Below are 21,792 nucleotides of genomic sequence, written 5' to 3'. Positions count from 1 at the left end.
TTCTTCTTGTGTTCATAGCAAGTGGTTGCATTCTTTTTAAGTTTATTTTTGTTCTTTAATTCTTGTTTTAAGAATTTTTTAAGCTTTATAGTCAAAAGTTCAAAGTTATCATCACTTGAGCTTTCGCTCAAGTGGTCTTCATTTATTCTACGTGCTAAATCCTTCCTGTTCTTTGAAAGGTTATTCTCAAGTTTATCATGTTCAACATATGCTACAAAACTTATTTCATAGGTTATTAAAGACCCAATTAGTTCTTCGAGTGGAAAATGGTTCAAGTTCTTTGATTCTTGTATTGTCGTTATTTTCGAATCCTAATTTTTATAAAGTGATCGTAAAACTTTATTAATAAGTTCAAAATTCGAAAAATATTTTTCAAGTGCTTTTAAACCATTGACGATATCCGTAAAATGGGTATACATGTCAATAACGATTTCGTTTGTCTTCATTTGAAAAAGTTCAAAATCATGCATTAAAAGATTTATCTTAGAATCCTTTACTCTATTAGTGCCTTCATGTGTGATTTTGAGTGTGCTATATATCAAAAGTCATTTCGCAAGCAGAAACCTGATTAAACTTTGTTTTATCCAAAGCGCAAAATAGAGCGTTCATAGCTCTAGCATTTAAAAAAAAAGTCTACTTCTCCAAATCATTCCAATGGTTCATTGGAAGAGAAGACATTCGAAAACAACTTTCGATAATATTCCATAAATTTAAATCCAAAGAAAGGAAGAAAACTCTCATTCGAGTTTCCAATATGTGTAGTCCGTCCCATTGAACAAGGGAGGATGAATGAGAGAAAGTCCATCTTGAAAGCTGAAAAGAGTCATTTCTCTTAGGTGTTAAACCAAATGAGAAACGAACATGACTCTGATACCAATTGTTAGGAACAAGTCGACACTAAGAGGGGTGAATTAGCGCAACAATAAAACTATGTCGGTTTTGAAATTTTTTGTACGATAAAAACCGAATCATAAAGATGCTTAAGTTGAAAGCGAGTTTGTAAATGTATTGAAGGTTGTTTGCAGTTTAAAGTAAATTGCTCAAAAGAAAGATAAACCAGATTTTATAGTGGTTTGGTCATCGTGACCTACATCCACTCCATCGATTCCTCTTCCGTCGATGCCATCGGCATCCACTATCGGTCTTTCTTCAATAGGCGAAGATCAACCACCTTTTACAGCTCTTTCTCATTTTACTGAGTTTAGGAGATAACCCTTACACCCCCACTTACTCCTCTCTCAAACTATACTAACACTTAGATCTTTTGAGAGGAGTCCACACAAAATTACAGCATCGTTTCTTTTCTTTTTCACTCTTAATACTTGTGTAAGTTAACTAGGGATGAGAGGGGTATTTATAGGTTTTAAGTTGATTCAAATTTAGAGCCTAAAAATGTCTCATCCCGGGTTTCCTGGGTATGAGCGATACCACCGCTAGTGTTAGTCTGACACTGACACTAATACTAGGCGGTACCACTGCCCAGTCTGGTGGTACCATCACCTGACACCCTGCACTAGGTGATACCACCACCTGACAGCCTCTTAGAGACTATGTCTGGGCGGTACCACCGCCTTGATCGATGGTACCATCGCTTGACACTATCTCGAAGACTATGCCACGATGGTGCCACCTATTGAGTCACTGTTTGGGCCTTTCACTTGGCCCAACACATTCTATACATGGGCCCAACTAGCCCCTAATTAGGTTGGCCCAATTTCAATCCCAATTATATGCTAACTATAAAATCTAAGTCATTTACTAAGCTAATCAAGTCCGTAAGTCTAGGTTTCTTCCAGCGAGCTTCCGGCGATCTCTCAGTAATGTTCCAGCGGACTCCCGGCAAGCTCCTAGACTTTACAACGATCTTCTTGGCGAGTTCCGATGAGCTTCTTTGGCAAGTTCCTAGACTCCGGTAGAACTTCCGACGAACTCTCGAACTCCCAACGAAATCACGTTCTTGACTCCGGGACTTCATTTTGCTTTATACATTATTATCGTAGTTAATCCTACACATATAAAAATCTATTTCGATCTAGATAATTAATACTAAGCTAATCAGATGTTGTCCGACATGTCATTGGTTCATTAACACCTTGTCCGATTGTTCGACGCATCGTCCTCTCTTGCGGCCTATTGCCCAATCGACTAGTTGACCTCCACAACTTTAATTTCCTTAGTGCAATATCCACTTTTTTTGGCCCGATGCCCGAACTCATGGCCCAAAGCCTTCTATCGATACGTCGACCAATTCTTCGGCTCGACGTCCAATCTTCTGATATATTTTTCTCCAGCCCAACATGATTTTTCCTACTTCAATTGTCTCTCCCTGATCAAAGTTTCCCGTGTCACTCAAAAATGTAGATCAAATCATAAATACTATCAATTGGTTTCATCATCAAAATCTGAGATTCAACAAAATACTCATGATATTATGATGATATATATAATGACAAGTTATAATGATCATACATGGTAGGATGTAATGTACTTTGATATTTTGATACCATCATGATTTAAAATACTTATGTTTTGAAATGATGCATGCAATGATGTGACTAATTGGTTCTTTCAATATTCATGATCCATGAAATACTCATGATATTATGATGATGCATACAATAAAAAGTTACATAGTAGGATGTAATGTACTTTAATATTTTGATACCATGATAATTTGAAATATTTATGATTTGGAATGATGCATGCAATTGTTAGGATCAAGAGCAGCACTAAGAGGGAGGGGGGTGAATTAGTGCAGTGGAAAATTCTTTGATTTCGTATAAAGTTCGTCTCGATTCAAATCATTTCGGAAAGATGTTGAACTTAAAACTTTCGTAAAAATGTAAGGAGAAGCTCAAGGAGGTTTGTAGTAAAATAAATTGTATAAAAGGAAAAGTAAACCAGAATTTAGAGTGGTTCGATCAATAAGACCTACGTCCACTTCGGATTCCTCCTCCGTCGAGGTCACCGATGTCCACTAAAGGCCTTCCTTCAATAGGCGAAGACCAACAACCTTTTACAGCTCTTTCTCCTTTGGCCGGGTTTAGGAGACAACCCTTACAAGTCTCACTCCTCTTTTTTGCATAGTTAGAAGGCTAAGAGAGGGAGGAGGAGAATTCTTCTCAATTTTATAACACTTTTCACACCCCAAACACTTAGAATTTTTCACACATATAATAGCACTTTGTTACCCTTTCATGCAGAAAAAGGTAGGGTATTTATAGGCCCCAATGGCTTCAAAAATGGAGCCAAAAAGTATCTCATCCCGAATTTCTGGGGTACTAGCAGTACCACCGCCTGACACGTGACACTAGGTGGTACTACCACCTAATCTAGGCGATACCATCTCCTGACAGAGTTTAGAGACCAAGCTCTGGCGGTACCATCGCCTGACAGGGGTGGTACCATCGCTGCAGCATTAACTGCCAGCTGTACTACCGCCCAGACCACTTGGGAGACTTGGTCTCCCAAGCGATACCATTGCCAGCCCTGATTTCAGGGGCTGAATGGGCTATTCAATCCGGCCCAATTCATCCCTATTAAGGGCCTAGTTGGCCCCTAACTGAGTTAGTAGGAGTACCTCCCAATCCTAACTCAATCTACTATCTAACTACAATAACTAAGACATAATCAAAGTACTCTTGTTCCGGTACGTCAATTGCTCTTCCGACGATCTTCTGGCGATCTTTCGACAAACTCTCGGCAATGTTCTGGCGGACTTCTGGCAAGCTCCGGGACTTTACGACGATCTTCTTGGTGAGTTCCAATGAGCCTCTTTGGCAAGCTCCTGGACTTCTCGGTTGGTTCCGGCAGAACTTCCGACGAACGTCCGAACTTCCGACGAACTCTTAAACTTCCAACAAGATCTCGATCTTGACTCCGACAGCACAACACTTGCTTTATGTCTTACTACTATCGTAGTTAATCCTACATACTTTTCTCAACATATAGATTAGATCAAATAATTTACAATTGATTTCATCATCAAAATCCGAGATTCAACAATCTCTCCTTTTTTTATGATGACAATCAATTGATAACTTAGTTGACCTTAACTCCCTCTATCTATATGTCATACTTGAGAAAATACATTCTTGAATTTAAGGTCATTGAATTCAAGCATCAAACCGATAAGTTAAGTTCTTTTAAACTTATCAACATGCATATTATGATACTTATCATGATTTACCAATTCAAAATATGATGCTTCATATTTGTGAAAATGATGTCAAGGCATGACATCCATTTTCAAGTCCAATGATACTCAATCATTATTTATGAATTTCGAATATGAATTTTAACAAGATGACAATTCTTGATAAAAGATAACAATTCATCAATCCATGGCAAGATATCAATTGTAAATAGCAAGTTGAGTTTATGATATCTTAACATAATGAAAGACATTTATCAAGTATCTACAATGCAGTACATTTTACACATTGTTTAATATATCAAGTTGTCATCAATTTGTCATATTTCTCCTCCTTTGTCATCAACAAAAAGGAAAATAATTTAATAATGCAAGTGTGGTAAACATTCAAGCAAGTTTCACAATGAATGTATGCAAGCAATAAATGAAGGCAAGCAAAACTTTGCATGATAATTTTTCTTTGAATAAGCTAACATTTTTACTCAAGCGCTTTTTTGTTCTTCTTCAGTTATACAAGTCTCTTTCTTCCTTTGTCATAAGAACAAGAAAAGGAAGAAGGGTAAGGAAGGAATCCATGAAGACCCAAATTCATGAAAGGATTTGAGTCATGTCAAAAACAATAAATGAGTTTCATTAAATCATGCTTCAATTTTAATAAAGAGAAATGATCAAGATATTCATGTGAAATCAAATCTTCACTCTTCCAAGTTATCATCTCATACTAAAAATTCATAAAAATTCTTCCTTCATGAGAAGAGTAAGGAAGAATTCATGTAAAAGAATTATCATATAAAGGATAAAAGAAATTCCATGAATAAATCTTCATAATGAGAGGAGCATCGTATCACATCCATTTCTCAGTAAAAATTCATAAGAGTGAAATCCGTGAGAGATGCATTTGTCAATAAGTTCAATGGGTGAAGGGACCAAGTGTATCAAACATCATTATATGATGGAGCAAGTGTATGGAATAAACTTGATACAACATAAATTCATGAAAGCTCGATACATAAAGATAGTCCGAAAAAAATATAACAACTCATGCATTCGGACATTTTAATATGCCTATTTCTCTTATAATGAAATCAAATTGTTCTTCATTTAAGGGTTTTGTAAAGATATCGGCCAATTAATGCTTCGTATCAATGAATTCTAATATTACATCATAATTATTAACATGATCTCTTATGAAATGATGCCTAATATCAATATGTTTAGTTCTAGAGTGTTGAATATGATTTTTCGCTAAACATATTGCACTTGTATTATCACATTTTATGGGAATATTCTTAAGATAAATTCTATAATCTTCTAATGTATTTTTCATCTATACAATTTATGCACAACATGCACTAGCCGCAATGTATTCGACTTCGGTTGTAGATAGTGCAACCAAGTTTTGTTTCTTAGAAGACCAAGAGACAAGTGCATGACCTAAGAATTGATATGTTTTGGATGTGCTTTTTCTATCTAATCTACATCCACCGAAATCCGCATCAACATAAGCAATTAACTCAAGGTTTTTAGATTTTGGATACCATGATCCTAGATTAGTGGTTCCTTTAAGTTATCTAAAGATTCTTTTAACTACTTTAAGATGAGATAGCTTAGGATTAGATTGAAACTTAGCATAAAGTCCTACGTTAAACATGATATCCGGTCTTGTTACGGTGAGGTATAGTAAACTACCTATCATACCTCTATAAGTTTTTTGATCAAAACCTTCTCTACTTTCGTCAATGTCTAACTTAGTGGAGGTACTCATAAGAGTATTGATAGCCTTTGAGCTATCTATATTAAATCTTTTTAGGAAATCTAAAGTATATTTTGTTTGACTAAGAAAAATATCATTACTAAGTTGTTTAATTTGTAAGCCTAAAAAGAAGGTTAGTTCCCCTATCAAACTCATTTCAAATTCTAAACTCATACTCTTTGCAAATGATTCATATAAAGATTCATTCATAGAACCGAAAATAATATCATCAACATAAATTTGAACAATAAAAAAATTATTTTTAAATTTTTTAATAAATAATATGGTATCGACCTTGCATTTAGAGAAATTATTTTAAATAAGAAATGAGCTAAGTCTCTTATACCAAGCCCTTATGGCTTGTTTCAATCCATAGAGAGCTTTAGTCAATTTAAACACATGATTAGAGAAATTATCATTCTCAAATCCAGGAGGTTGTTCAACATAAACTTCTTCAGAAATGAAGACATTAAGAAAAACACTTTTAACATCTATTTGAAACAACTTAAAATTATTACTACTAGCATAGGTAAGAAGCATCCTTATGGCTTCTAATCGAGCCACAAGAGCGAAGGTTTCTTCATAATCGATACCTTCTTTTTAGTTGAAACCCTTGACCACTAATCTAACCTTATTTCTAACCACGATACCAAACTCATCTTGCTTGTTTCTAAAGACCCATTTAGTACCAATAACTAAATGGTCATTTAGCCTAGGAATAAGTTTCAATACCTCATTTCTCTCAAATTGATTCAACTCTTCTTGCATTGCGATAACCCATGAATCATCTTTCAAGGCATCATCAATGCATTAAGGTTCAATTTGAGACAGAAAAATGATGTTGATATAAAATTCTTAAGAGAAGAACGAGTTTGAACCCCTTTAGATGTGTCTCCTATGATTAGCTCCTTGAGATGAGCATCTACATACTTACATTCCTTGGGTAAGGATGTTTCGGAAAAAGATGCATCCAAGTTGCTAGATAGAGAAATGTATTCATTTAAATTCAAAGTATCAAAATTAAGATCATCATCTAAATCAATTTTCTTAACTTCGGAAACTTCATTAAAAACCACATGAATAGATTCTTCTATAACCAAAGTTCTTTTGTTAAAGATATGAAAAGCCTTAGAAATAGAAGAATAACTAAGAAAAATTCCTTCATCGGATTTAGCATCAAACTTTCCTAACGTATCTTTTTCATTCAAAATAAAACATTTACACTTGAAAACTTTAAAGTATGAAACGTTGGGTTTTTTATTGTTCCACAACTCATAAGGAGTTTTGGAAAGTAGTGGTCTTACTAAAACCCTATTTATAACATAGCATGCTGCATTTACAGCTTTGGCCCAAAAATATTTGGGTAGGCTATATTCGTTTAACATGGTTCTTGCCATTTCTTGTAAGTTTTTATTTTTTCTTTTTACTATCCCATTTTGTTGAGGATTTCTTGGAATAGAAAAATTATGATTGTATCCATTAGATTCACAAAAGTCTTAGAAATCACAATTTTGAAATTCACCACTGTGATCACTTCGAAATCATAAAACCCTTTTCGTTTTGAATAAGTTTACAAAACTTAGAAAAATACCTAAAGCAATCACTTTTGTGTGCCAAAAGGTAATTATATGTGTATCTACTATAATTATCCATGATAACAAAGGCGTATTTGCTATCTCCTAGGCTTAATGTAGCAATTAGTCCGAACAAATCCATATGGATCAATTGTAATGGTCTAGAAGTGCTTATTTAGTTCTTTAGATTGAAACTACCTTTTATTTATTTTCCTAGTTGATATGCATCACACACATTGTCTTTAATGAACTTAATGTGAGGAATTCCTCTTATAAGTTCTTTAGATGAGATTTGAGAGATTAGTTTCATGCTAGCATGACCTAATCTCTTATGCCAAAACCAAGCATCGTCATTCAAAACTAAAAAACATATTTCATTACAAAGATCATTAATGTTGATAGTGTATATATTATTTTGTTTTAGGGCAATCATAGATGTGTTTTGTGTGGTTTTTCAATAATGCAAGCATTGGATTCAAATCTAACGATATATCCTTTATCACACAATTGACTAATGCTCAAAAGGTAATGCGTTAAGCCATCAACCAATAACACATCTTCAATAAAAAAGTTGGATTCGTTACCTATGGTTCCTTTGCCAATAATTTTACCCTTATTGTCTCCGAAGGTGACATATCTTTCGTCTATACTAGTGAGCTTAGAGAATTGAGATGGATCTCCGGTCATATACCTTGAGCATCCACTATCAAGGTACCATCTCTTCTTCTTTGGTTGCTTCTTCTTAGCTAGGGGACATTTGCTCTTGTAATGTCTCGGCTTCTTGCATTCGTAATATATTACTTGATCTTTCTTGGGTTTAAATATATTTTATATTATTTTTAAATGTATTCATTTTTATAAATTTTTTAAACTTTTTTATTAAGAGTGCTAAGTCATCATCAAGGTCCTCATCACTTTATTTTCTTTCAAGTGATCTTCTTGAGTTCTTAGTGCCATATCCTTTCTGTTCTTTAAAAGGTTGTTCTCAAGCTCTTCATGAGCATTACACATCATTTCATAGGTCATTAGTGACTCGATTAGTTCTTCGAGGGGAAAGTTATTTAAGTCCTTGGCCTCTTAAATGACCATTACTTTAGGGTCCCAACTCTTTGGAAGGGATCTTAAAATTTTATTAACAAGTTCAAAATCCGAGAAACTTTTACCAAGTCCTTTTAGACTATTAACGACATCCGTAAATCGGGTGTACATATCTCCAATGGTCTCACTTGGTTTCATCCGAAACAATTCATAAGTGTGCACTAAAAGATTAATTTTTGACTCATTCACTCTACTAGTGCCTTCATGAGTCACTTTGAGTGTATGCCAAATATCAAAAGTCGTTTCACAAATAGACACACGATTGAACTCGTTTTTATCTTAAGTACAGAATAAGACATTCATAGCCTTGGTGTTTAAAGCGAAAGTCTTCTTCTCCAACTCATTTCAATCGTTCATTGGAAGAGAAGACTTTTGAAACTCATTTTCTATAATATTCTATAATTCGAAATCCATTGAAATTAGAAAGATCCTCATTCTAATCTTCTAATATATGTAATCCGTCCCATTGAATATGGGTAGATGTGTAATTGAATGACCCTCGTGGTTGCCGGCAAATACCATCTCTATTGGGTTTTAAACTAAATGAGAGTGAACCTTACTCTGATACCAATAGGATCAAGAGCGGCACTAAGAGGGGGGGTGGGTGTGTGAATTAGTGCAGTGAAAAATTCTTCGATTTCATATAAAGTGCTAGTCATAGGTGCCCAGCAAGCCAATCACATGAGTGATGGCATATTATATCTTGACATTTATCACTTTATATTGACTATTGCATATATGCATGTATATATTGTGATGTCCTTAGATCCGTGCAATGAAAATCGGATCGTGATGAAATCATGATAATAAGACCGATTCGCCTTTAAACACATATCATAAATAATCCCGGTCATAGATTACTCGAGAGGGACATCGTGATAACCGGACAGACTGGTGTGTTGTATACCCGTCCATATGATGAATGCAACTGGTCTCATAGCTGCTCGTGTAGGGACACTAGGGATACAGTATAGGTGCTCATTGGAGAATGAGTTCACTGATTGATCCACTTACGGAATGCTGGATGGTTGATGATGCCTTATTGTCAGACAGCGATTCCGTAGTCCTAGTGGTATATTTGGTCCTTAGACTTGAGATACCAAGGATGTCATGTATGAGTGCTCCACTCTTTGATACCATACTTATAGGTTTAACTATCCCAGATTAGTACAGCTGGTCATTGGGAGTGGTAGTCGACCTTATGAGGGCTATTGAGTGTCGATAGAGGATCATCCACTCTCGGCATCATGAGAGGAATATCCTATGTATTCTTGCTCAAACAAATCCCTGGCCAGGGTCATTTGGGTTGAGAGAAAAAGAGTTCTTCGGGAGAATCCGATTAGAGCGAGACTCGAGTAGAAACCGTTTAGGTCTGATAGCACCATGCTCGATATACAGTCTCTGGGATATTAGATGGATGAGGGACTATAGGTACACGGTAATTGAGGACAAGTAGGTCCAATGGATTGGATTCCCTTGTATCGTCTAGGGACTACGGTGTAGTGGCCTAGTACGTCCGTAGTCGATGAGTCGAGTGAATTATTACAGAGATAATAATTCACTGAGTTAGAAGGAGTTCTGACAGGTACGACTCACGGCCAGCTCGATATTGGGCCTAGAGGGTCACACACATATGATAGGCATTGCGATGAGTAGAGATTCAGATATGAGATATCCGACAGAGCCCTTGTCTTATTAGATATCCAATAAGCCCCTAAATTATTGGATCTCATGGACGAGATCCAATAAGAGCCCATGAGAGATTATTGCACTAATCTAAAAGGCTTGGGTTATTGGATACAGATCCAATACCCACTAGGGGAGGATCCATTAGGATTTGACAGGGGACCTCTATAAATAGGAGGGATTCAGAGCCTCATAGGTTAGAGTCTTTGCTTGCCTCTCCTATTCTCCTTCCCATCTCCACCTCAGAGCAGGCTTTGAGTTTTGAGGAGCCTCGTCGCAGCCCTGTTGTGTGGATCACCACTAGAGAGGATGACGCTTGACCTCCTTCACCCTCTCTTAAAGATCTGCAAGGAAATAGGGATATACGATCTCCCTAGGTAACACAATCTACTCTATATGTAGTTTTTCAGTTTCGCGGATTTTGCGCACCAATCTTCGCACGACGACGAACATCTCTTTGGGAATCGGGGATTTTGTTTTCTTGTTCTTCCACTACGCATCTGATGTCGCCCCCAAGATTTCCCAACAGTCAAGTCCTTGACCTATATGCTATCACAAAATCCTCATCTAATACCATTGAACCCACCACCTTTACTCAAGCTCAAAAATCTTTATATTGGCGTAACGCCATATGTAAGGAATATGATGTCCTCTTCCATAACTCAACATGGAACCTAATACCCTTTCATCATACATAAAACATCATCGGGTGTAAGTGTGTCTTTCGAATTAAGCGGAACCAAATGGATCTGTTGCCCGATATAAAGCACGTCTCGTCGCCAAAGGGTTTCATCAATGACCTGGAGTTGATTTCACTAAGACATTTAGTCCCATTGTTAATCCCATAACAATCCGACTTATCCTAAGTTTGGCCACTACTAAAGTCCGGCAATTACGATAATTAGATGTTAATAATGCCTTTTTACAGCGGACTCTAATTAAAGATATTTTTATGCAACAACCTCCTGGTTTCATTTATCCTTAGTATCCAATGCATGTTTGCAAACTTCAAAAAGCTATTTATAGACTTCATTAGGCTCCAAGAGCCTGGTACACTAAACTTGGCTCATTTTTACTTCAGTTGGCTTTATCAACTCAAAGTCTGATACCTCATTATTTCTACGATAATAACATGGAGGTACAATATATATTATGGTGTATGTCGATGACATTATTGTCACAGGCAATAATCCTATAGAGATCCAAGCATTCATCAAGCAATTGGCAAATCGATTCTCTCTTAAAGATCTAGGAATCTTGAACTATTTTCTGGGTGTAGAAGCAACATACACATCTTCATGTCTCTTCCTCTCACAAAGAAAGTATATTCAAGATTTATTATCAAAGATAAATATGCAGGACACAAATGTGGTTATAACTCCCCTCTCTACTAGTGAATCTCTTAAATTATCTGATGGAAGTCCTGCTATGGAACCCACTCAATACCGATAAGTAGTTGGCTCTTTGCAGTACTTAGCTCTCACCCATCCAAACATCTTATTTGCCGTCAACAAATTATCACAATTTTATGCAGTGGCCATCTACTATGCACTGGTCTATAGTCAAACGAATCCTACGATATCTTAAAGGGATCCTCAATCATGGTCTCTTTCTCCATAAACACTCTCCACTTCATCTTCATGCCTTTGCCGATGTTGATTGGGCAGGAAACTTTGATGATAGAACATCTACATCGGGGTATATTGTCTTCCTTGGAGCAAATCCAATTAGTTGGAGTTCTAAGAAGCAAAAAATAATCGCACGGTCTACAACTGAAGCTGAATACCATATCATCGCCACTGCCACTACATAACTCAATTGGGTCACAAATCTGCTCAAGGAACTCAACATAAATTTCACTCTTATTTCTACAATATATTATGATAATGTCGGAGCAACCTATCTATACGCCAATCTAGTGATCTACTCTCGCATAAAATATATTGTTATCGACTTCCACTTCGTGCGAGATCAAGTCGTCTAACGTCAACTACATGTTTCTCATGTACATACGATTGATCAATTAGCAGACTCACTCACAAAGCCTCTCGCTCGTAATCTCCATTGCATCGGTCCAAGATCGGTATCCTTGATAGGAGCATTATCTTGCGGGGTCATGATAATAGATAAGATTTCTCCAAGAAATCTCACTGCTCTATTAAGGGAAATCCTTCCTCCTAACCTGTATAAATAGGGAGAATATCTCAATGAGGAATATAGCTTCTTCCATAATTTCTATCTTCTATCCTCTTCTAACAACTACTTCTCTATTTATAGGCCAATCTAAGATTTTTATTTCAAATATGATAATGACTTAAATCCTATCTAATCATAAAATTTTACTTAATATATCAGCATACCAAACTTTTAAATGGTTTAAAGATTTTGAGAATTTGATTTGAGAGAAGATAAGCGTCAAGATCTTTTAGAGTAGGATAAGCTAAGCATAGGCGTACTATCGATTTTAACACCTTTTTATCTCGTTGGTACCTTCAATATTTTATTTTTCTTTATCTTAATTTATATTTTTGTCAAGTAATACTATTATCATCCTCCTTTGCTTCTCAATCATCAACTTATTCCAAACTTTTAGATTTTTGTTAAGACACGAGTAATTAATCGATGCTCTTACTTTGACTAGTGATGTTACCACAAAAACAAGAAATTCCCTAAGGTTAACATCAAATGGTTTGATAAATTTACTTTGATGATGGTTTGGTTCATGTATAATAGTGTCAACAAGAAGTTGATGAAGACATGACAACGATTAAAGATTAAAAAAAAAATAAGGAGAAGAAGAAGAAGATGATGATGATGATAATGCAATAATTTTATTTTAAAGATGATCACCACATCATCATGATGATTATATAATTAAATATGGAGATTGACTATATAATTCTACCTTGCATCGAGATTTGGCCTTATATTTAACTTAACTTCTTCACTTGTTTACATGTAACCTCGCCATAAGGGACGACTTATGTAACACCTTTTTCTACGACTGATGGCCGGCAGAAGACAGTACGATAAAAAAATAATTCTCGCGATACGTCGCTTTCAAACCCGCCAACGTTGACCACTCTGGGAGTGCGCGCCCGTCGGGGGGCCCGGTCGCACAGCCGACGGAGTCTTCCGCCCTACCGGCCGGGGCGTGTCCGTAACCACATGACGCTGAGATTAGCGACACGAGATGGACGGCCTCGATGTTATTCTCGTCCAAGATTCCACCCGCGCGTCAACGCAAGTGCAGAGCACGTGAGCGTGGGCATTGCTTAATCAACGGTCTCGAGCCTGCCAAACGGTGCAACCCACCTCATAGGCGGTCGTCGGTTGTCTGTTTAGTCTTAATTAATTGCTTTCGTTGTTCTTTACCCGACCGCTCGCTCGCTCGCTCGCCCGCCCGCCCGCCGTGGTCTTCGCTTTCGTCGGGAAGTTCTAGTCTCTCTCGTTTCTTTCTTTCTCCCTCTCTTCCTCTCCTTCTTCTCGTCAAGGAGAGGAGAGGTGGGCATCGGTGGGTGAGCGAAAGCCCCAGCTGTTCTGCCTCGGTTTTGACCTTCGATCTCTCCGCTGGTCTTTGATCCCGGCGTGGGTGCTCGTCGCCGGTCCTCGCGGAGCGCTTGTGGGAGGTGAGATGAGTTTGGCTTCTCACAAACTTTGTTTGAAATGAAAACTTGTTTTCCCCATGAATTTGTGTTTGACCTTTGCTTTGTTTCCATCTGGTCTTCTCTATTTAGTGGGAAATTTGGAACCTAAAGACTGTTTCCGGGGGAAGGTTAGAGGGGAGGAGATTAAATTGGTTCCTGTGTCGTTGACTAGAGATAAAAAGGTATGAGCTCTGTTTCATTTTAATTCAGTTATGGATTCCTTAGGCAATTGCAGGTGAATAAGAGACTTCTTCTCAAAAATAAATTGTGGCCAGTTAGAGAAGATCGATTTCGAAAGATTTTATTTTTATAATCTTTGTTGCCATTTTTATTGATGATTTGAGTGGAAGGTTAGGCAAATGTATTGGTACTTTTGCTTCTTACAAAAATTTCTTTGTAATGAGAGCCAAAGTCGGTTGCAAGTTAACTGACGAGTCGTGAATCCATTTTCTTCAGGCTAAACAAAAGAAATATCCCCACACACATTTTACCTAATAGCTGGGAAAGCTTGTTTTTGGTATGTGTACGTTGAATTGAATTAGTTCGTTCTTTGTACTGAATATTTAACTCTAAACTAAAAACATTGGTTGGTCTTCTTCCCTTCATTGAGAGTTTCGAATTGTGGTTTTCTTTTCTTGATTGACCGTATTAGTACTAAGAACTTAAATTCTTTTTTGGTTAATGTCAAATTTTACCTAACATAATTTATTTTTTTTACATTAGAGAAATTATGTGTTTCCTGTTTCTAAATGGAGCGACGAAGGCAGAGCTCCAATCAAGATTTTCTGCATCAATCAGGTCTAACAGTACAACATCAACTGAACGTGACATGAGAAGATCAGGGTCTGAGTTGAACTCTAGGGATGTTTCCAGTGATGCCACTGATTACATGGAGAGGCCTCTGTACCCTAGCTTCTCCCAGATAACAAGCAATCTCAGGGTTTTCACATTTTCAGAACTGAGGACTGCCACAAGGAACTTTAGCCGGTCGCTAATGGTTGGAGAAGGTGGGTTTGGATGTGTTTACAAGGGAACAATTAAGAGCCTTGAAGATCCAAATGCAAATATTGAGATTGCGGTAAAAAAACTAAATCGTAAGGGACAGCAGGCAAGTTTCGTTTCTCATATATTCTTTGCTTTGTGGCTTATTGTGTGCAACTCAGCCTCGTTTTACTGACCAACTGTTTTGTTGGATTGGAAAAGTAAACTGATGAGATAACTCCATCAGATGGACATATGAACATTCTTAGTTAAGGGCCTAAAATCTCTACCTTTCTTTGTCAAATATGATCAGAAATTGATTTGGCTATCACTGTGATTGTTGGGCTTTCTAAAGCAATTTTTTTCCTGGCACTAAAGGAGGAGTTTTTTGCTTCTATGCAAGAAAATTTCGAAGTTATTTTACATCCTAGAGTAAGATGCTTGTCAGATGTTAATAAGAAAAAGTATATCTAGTGCACGAGGCTCCTACTAATGCAGGGTCTAGGGAGGGTCAATGAATGCAACATATTTTTACATATTTTAAGAGACTATTTTCGTGATATGAACTCTAGTATCCTAGGACACAAAGGAGCAACCTTACCATTGTACCAAGGCTTGTTAGACGTTAATACATCTACAAATTGAAGCATGATCTCATTGTTACGTATGACCAGGGTACAATGTGCTGAACATTTTACCTCATAAACTGAAATTTCATTTCTTTCTAATCCTTTCCTTCTAAAGTTTCAGTTATTGGATCTTTGCTAGCAGCAAGCACTTAGGCACCTCAGTTCCAGATTATAAAGCTAGCCTTCATATCAATAAAGTACACTTGCATAGACCATCTTATTCCTGGTCTCCCTATGACTGGTGATCTTGTACTCACCAATGGATGGATATCATCTAGAAGCTTGCTTACTAGAATTTACAGTATTTACTTCCTACAAGCATTGGACCATATGGATGGCATTCTCATATGGGAAAAATTTTCTTGGCACATGTTATGCATGTAATGTCATAACCATCTCACAGAAAATGGCATGGACTGTGGTTCATGTCACCATGCTGTATTGCAGCCCCATGCTTGGCAAGCAAGTCAGTCCTTGGTTCCTCATAGCAACCCTTCAACACCATGGATAGGCATGTTCAATCATTGATAATTTCTTTTCGTGGCCACTGCCATTCTACCTCATGTTGTCTCATATATGATAATGGTTACCTGGACTATCTATCCGAAAAGTGACAGATTAGATGTTTTATGTGGCATTATCATCATAGATATACAATAATAATATAAGTATATATGTTACATGCCTGAAGATGTGGATGATCTTAATGTGACCCTTATCCTTATGTTCAAGTATGTGAATTCTATTTTGTTATACACGAGTGACAACTCCCCCATCCATGTTTTTGGCAAACAGATCTTGGTTGCTGAGCTGCTGTAGAGCACCTGCTTACTTTTTCTTTTTCTTTTCTCTTGTTCATGTTTCTGCGTTTGTATTTTAACAATTCTGACTTCATCACTTTTTATGCATGCATGGATGGATTCAAATATTAGATGTTTCCAACTAGTGAACATGAGTTAGTTTTTTTTTTAAATCTTTAAGCATGCCCAGAGGCCTTATTATCCTTATATACTTCAGTGTAGACTGCCTATGTTAGTCATGATAGAAAATCTATTACATGTTTGTTTGTATGTGATTTTCTAGTTTATTTTTTTATTGATTCTGTACTGCTATAAGTTTATATTTATGCCATAAACTGGGAGGAATCCTCATTATGCTATTATCCGTAGGGACATAAAGAATGGTTGACAGAAGTTAATGTTCTTGGGGTGGTTGAGCATCCAAATCTTGTCAAATTGATAGGCTATTGTGCTGACGATGATGAGAGGGGATTACAACGGCTTCTGATATATGAATATTTGCCAAATGGAAGTGTAGAGGACTATCTGTCTCCTCAATGTAAGAGAACACTTTCTTGGTCCATGAGACTAAGGGTAGCTCTTGATTCTGCTCGTGGATTGGCATACTTGCATGAAGAAATGGATTTCCAGGTTTCAGATCAACTTATGTATCAGTTCTTATTATATGCTTGACATGTTAATGTTCATAAGTTGTGCATCTTAATAATTATTATATGTGTGTAAATTCTTGAACCTGTAGATTCTGTTAGTGATTCAACTGTACCATTTATTTGTCGTACTAATTTCTATCAGGTGATGCATTTTATTAGATTTATGCTGTACTTTCGTGCTTTCTTTTTAAAACTTCCTGTTGATGAGAAAACTTTGGAATTGCTAAACTTATCGAGGTTAAATTACATAAATAAATTTTAGATCTTGAAGTCAAAGTGCAATTGATTCTGAAAACATGTTGAACATTGCTTAATCTATGACTAGAAAGTCAATATCTTTGTTCTGATGCTTCTACAAATGTGACTTGAGAGAAAAATAGAAGTTAAGACACCTTTTGCTCTTCTGCTTTAATATTAAGTTTGTGTTGTTTGGTATTATCAAGTCTGAATAGCTTGTATATGATGTTTAATTCCAGATTTCCTTCGTTGGGACCACTACCTCATTGATGAAATTGTTGTTTGCTCTACTCTAGATTAACAAAAATAATTGTAGAAATTGGACCAAAAATGCACAAATATTAGACATATTTCTATTTTGCCTTTTTATTATTATTTTCATGCTACTATGTTTTAATTATTGTCAAGGACCCAATGGAATATAATAACTCTTTTTCCTCTTAATTTTGACTTTTAGAGCTTTTGAATTTGGTTTCCTGTTTTGGGATGCATGTGTCATGTGAGTTCTATTTTGTTTGTAAGTTGTACTTGATTGTGTTTTAGAAGAGCGGAGAGAGCTCGATTATGGTTTCTCAAAAAAAATCCACTGTCACTTTGTGTTGCCAGATTTTTTGGTCAAATTATGGTGGTGGCAGTAGAAAGTCTAGTATCAGTATTTAGATCTACTATTGAGTCTGGTGACCACAAATTCAGACACAACTTGACTATCCTAATCATGCTTGCATGAGCAGTATTTATTTATGAACATAATCTATTTCATTAAGTGGATCGGAGCCCATCCTCGATAGTTCAGGTCTTGGTTCTTCCAAGTTGCAGACTACTAGAAAATTTTTTACTTGATTTAAATTAAATAAACTAACTTTGACACCCGGGTTTGTTGATCTTGTGCTCCAGAAAATGTGAAACTTAAGCTTGATTTAAAAGATTTCTTTTGGCAGATATTTCTAAGAGAAGCTTAATCTCACTTGTTCCATCAGATAAAAGTGCTGATTTTATGCTATTTGGCAGATTATATTCCGTGATTTTAAAACCTCCAATATTCTTTTGGATAAAGACTGGAATGCAAAACTGTCTGACTTTGGCTTTGCTAGACAAGGACCAACAGAAGGAATAAGTCATGTTTCCACAGCGGTAAGTGATGTCAAAAATCCAATGGATCCCATTAGCTTCATTGCAATTCCTTGTTATATTTATATCCTTGTAGTATTGCAACCTTTACTGGTAAAGATATTCATGAATATTTTGGATAGTATCTGTGAATCTCCTATCTTTGTCATATAGATATCTGTGACGGATTCAAGGAAAAGTTAACCAGGCTCATGGCAAGCTAGCGCCTTCATGATTGCAGTAGCACAAATATCTTTGTAGTTATTTTCTTCTCATCGTGATCTTTTCAGTAATTACATTTTACTTGAAGTTTCTACAAAGTTCCTTGCTACAAATTGTGTACATGGTTATATATTATATTCTTAGAAAGTTCACTTAAGGATGTGATGTTTTGACAGGCCTGATGCACCATGTTAGAGATTGGACTAGGAAAAGCCTCAAATTTTATTCTCTCCAACTAATATTAGCATGACACATATTATTTGTTTAATTCCCTTTTGTCTTGATTAAACATAAGCAATGCTTATAATGACTAAATGTTTTAATCAAGTTAAATGGGAATAAAATAATAATAAGTGTCGTGCTAGAATTAATTGGAGATGAGGAATATTGAGGTTTTTCCTCTTCCAATTTCTAACACACTATGTGCATGCTTTTTCTAACCGGCACAGTATAAAAAAAAAAATAACGTTCTTAATGATTGTTTGGTAAATCTAAGATCAAGAGGTGATTTAGCCAAAGATGGAATGAGTCCCAACACTCTCCTGTCATCTAGTCAATCAAGAAACAAAACACTTTGGGTAAAGGAGTGTCATCTGATGACAAAAATGGTAATCAATCAAGAAGCAAAACACTTCAATCGAGGACCTTGTTTTCTTTTCCCTGTTTTATCAAAGTTACACTTTATAATAAGTAAAAGATGATATTTAGATTTTCATGTCATAAATTTATTTACCTGATTTTTTTCCTTATTAATTGAACAGCAAGAGATTCTGCTAGTGGCACTTGGGGCCATACTTAGTTGGCTGCAGTAGAGTTGGGATTCTGGAAAGAAATAACAAAACAGCATCATTCTATATTTCTTCATTTTCATGATTCAGAACATCTTCTATGTTGGTTTCAAAAGCACCAAATAATGAATGCCAAAAATGACGCAATTATCTTGGTCATTATTCTTGAAATGTATGCACCTCATCATCTCATTGATCCCATATCTTTTTTTTATTTTTGCTCAAATGCTGTTTTAATCATTGATCACAGAACTTAAACTTGTGTGCCTATATGGATCATCTTGACCACTGGGTTCAGCTTACTCTGTCACATCATATGCACCAAAATTTTCCATGCTCTCTGTTTCTAGATTTCACCTCTCCTATTTCTTTCTTTAGTTTTCTGAATGGGTCTAATAGTTCTATCACAAATATATGCTTGTGTTATGAAGACAATTAATAGATGATTCAACATAAATATATAATGGAATAGGTGATTTTTATGAAAGTGCATCATTGTTAATGTTTGTTCTTAATGTTATTTGATGTGGTAGTACAAAAATGGAGAAAAAAAGAATAGAGATAGAAAAAAGAAATATAAGAAAAGGCCAAAGCCTGGTCTTTTCTTTCACTTGCAGCCCTGAAGACTTAATGCCCACTCTTCCTTCTCTTTTCTGCTGTATTTTCCTCGGAATAAGGATTTCATGCTGTACCTCTTCTAGGTGAACCTACTATTATGAAATAAGTGGATATACTAGCTGTGACTTTAGAGCTCAGCTGATTTGTGAATCTTGGGGTGACTGTTGACTTTGTTATGACCATCTGTGCCTTTGCCAGTGGTGATGCATGACCGAGTACAGCAGACTTTTCAGCTTCATGGAAAACAGTAACCTATCTAATGGCCTAACTTAAATAGTAAGGAATCCAAAACTATTGTATTCTTGTATGCAGAAATTCATCGTTTTTTATCCTTATAAATAGGGCAAGTTGGATAGGAAGACAGTGTTGCTTGCATACTAGATAAGCTTAAATTGTTGGATAAGTGACTATCTAATATTAGTAGAAAACAGAAACATAGATGAAAGTTCATCATAATATGATTGGGCACCACTCTTTGGACCTGTTTCCCTGCCTTATCTGCAGGCAAGGCAGGTGATCTGAGGGCAAGGAGACTGTGCATAACCTCACTGTTGGATCCACTAACAGGCCCATGCTGCCTCTCCAATCACCTGCCTTACCCATGGTTAGGGAGGTTGGTAAAACCACATTTTTATATACGATCATGTTTTCATTTGCTTCACAATTGTTGAAATATCACAAAGTTCTTTGAAGACTAAGATATGCTAGAAGCAGGATTCTGAATGTCGGAGAAATATTTTGTCAACTGCACAACTGCTACTAATAAATAAATGGAATAAGAACCTGATTAACTATCAATAGAAACACTTTCCATGGTCCTCTGTAGCTAAATAAATTGTATCCAAAGCTTTTCTTTAATAGCATCATAAAATTCAACAGGTTGTAGGAACTGTGGGTTATGCAGCACCTGACTACATGCAAACTGGTCGCCTGACTGCCAAGAGTGATGTATGGAGCTATGGAGTTTTCCTCTATGTACTTATCACAGGCCGTCGACCTATAGATAGAAAACGTCCAAAAGGGGAACAGAAGCTCTTGGAATGGGTGAAGCCACGTATATCTGATGCCAAGAAGTTCCATATAATTATGGATCCAAGGCTGGCAGGTGAGTACTCTTTAAAATCTGCAATAAAGCTTGCTTCTGTGGCGAATAAATGCCTACTGCGGCAGCCAAACTCTAGGCCGAAGATGAGCAAAGTTTTGGAAATGGTGCATAAGATTGTGAAAAGTACAGAAACTGGAGAACCACAGCCCCCATTAAGAAACTGTGATTCAGAACAAGGAAACCCAGAAGCAGCAGAAAAGAAAGGTCCGAGGAAAACTCTTAAAATCTTGGAAGGCATGAAGTCGGTGTGGCAGGGATGTGGGTCAAAGCTTGTAAATATATTTTGAGTAGCTTTGTGAGTGTTGGAAGTTACAGCAATGTTCTTTTGGAGAGCTTCTGTTTTCTCAGAGCAATAGTCAAAGAGGAACTAGTATTATTATATCGGAGATTACATCATCTTTCAAAATAGATTCTGTATATTTCTTTCGTCCCTGTAATCCTCAGAATGATTAAATGTAGAATTGGTTTGTTTTTTTCTAGTGGATTCAAAGATATCACACTGACAATGGCATCGCTCCAAATAATCAGGATCTTGTGACTCATGTCTTGTTTGATCATATTCTAGCATTACGGTTTGCAGCATCAATATTTTTGTTCTGTTCCATAGATCATTGGCATCGAATAATTACGAAGTTCCCGTTGGTTACCAGCAAATAGAACTGTATATTGGGCGTTAAGCTCATTTCTCTGAGATGTTAGAATTACTATCAATCAGTTATGTGGAGCCTCATCATCTGTACCTGA

The 21,792-nt window shown here is 36.4% G+C and overlaps 1 protein-coding gene across 3 annotated transcripts; it reads left to right on the top strand.

Moving 5' to 3' along the window:
* The first annotated feature begins 13,596 nt into the window (after positions 1 to 13,596).
* LOC135649925 (serine/threonine-protein kinase PCRK1-like) lies at positions 13,597 to 21,554 on the top strand. 3 transcript variants are annotated; one of them, XM_065168900.1, is made up of 7 exons: positions 13,597 to 13,893; positions 14,002 to 14,093; positions 14,368 to 14,428; positions 14,635 to 15,019; positions 16,691 to 16,951; positions 18,217 to 18,339; positions 20,823 to 21,554. In XM_065168900.1, exons 4-7 carry the CDS (start codon positions 14,642 to 14,644, stop codon positions 21,333 to 21,335), a joined length of 1,275 nt encoding a protein of 424 aa, XP_065024972.1. In that variant the 5' UTR covers positions 13,597 to 13,893; positions 14,002 to 14,093; positions 14,368 to 14,428; positions 14,635 to 14,641; the 3' UTR covers positions 21,336 to 21,554. The 3 variants fall into 3 exon arrangements, with proteins under 3 accessions (XP_065024972.1, XP_065024973.1, XP_065024971.1); XM_065168899.1 differs by lacking the exon at positions 14,368 to 14,428 and having other exon boundaries at positions 13,598 to 13,893; XM_065168901.1 differs by lacking the exons at positions 14,002 to 14,093; positions 14,368 to 14,428.
* Positions 21,555 to 21,792: the final 238 nt, after the last annotated feature.

Source organism: Musa acuminata, chromosome BXJ3-9 (genome assembly GCF_036884655.1).
Source record: "Musa acuminata AAA Group cultivar baxijiao chromosome BXJ3-9, Cavendish_Baxijiao_AAA, whole genome shotgun sequence".
NCBI classification, from domain to species: domain Eukaryota; kingdom Viridiplantae; phylum Streptophyta; class Magnoliopsida; order Zingiberales; family Musaceae; genus Musa; species Musa acuminata.
Note: the sequence above shows the minus strand (reverse complement) of the source record. Positions and strands in the feature narration are given on the sequence as shown.

Coding starts and splice junctions, on each gene's coding strand:
- LOC135649925 (XM_065168901.1), top strand. CDS start 14,642: ATGTGTTTCCTGTTTCTAAATGGAGCGACGAAGGCAGAGCTCCAATCA. Junction 16,952..18,216: donor ATGAAGAAATGGATTTCCAG/GTTTCAGATCAA, acceptor GCTATTTGGCAG/ATTATATTCCGTGATTTTAA. Junction 18,340..20,822: donor TAAGTCATGTTTCCACAGCG/GTAAGTGATGTC, acceptor AAAATTCAACAG/GTTGTAGGAACTGTGGGTTA.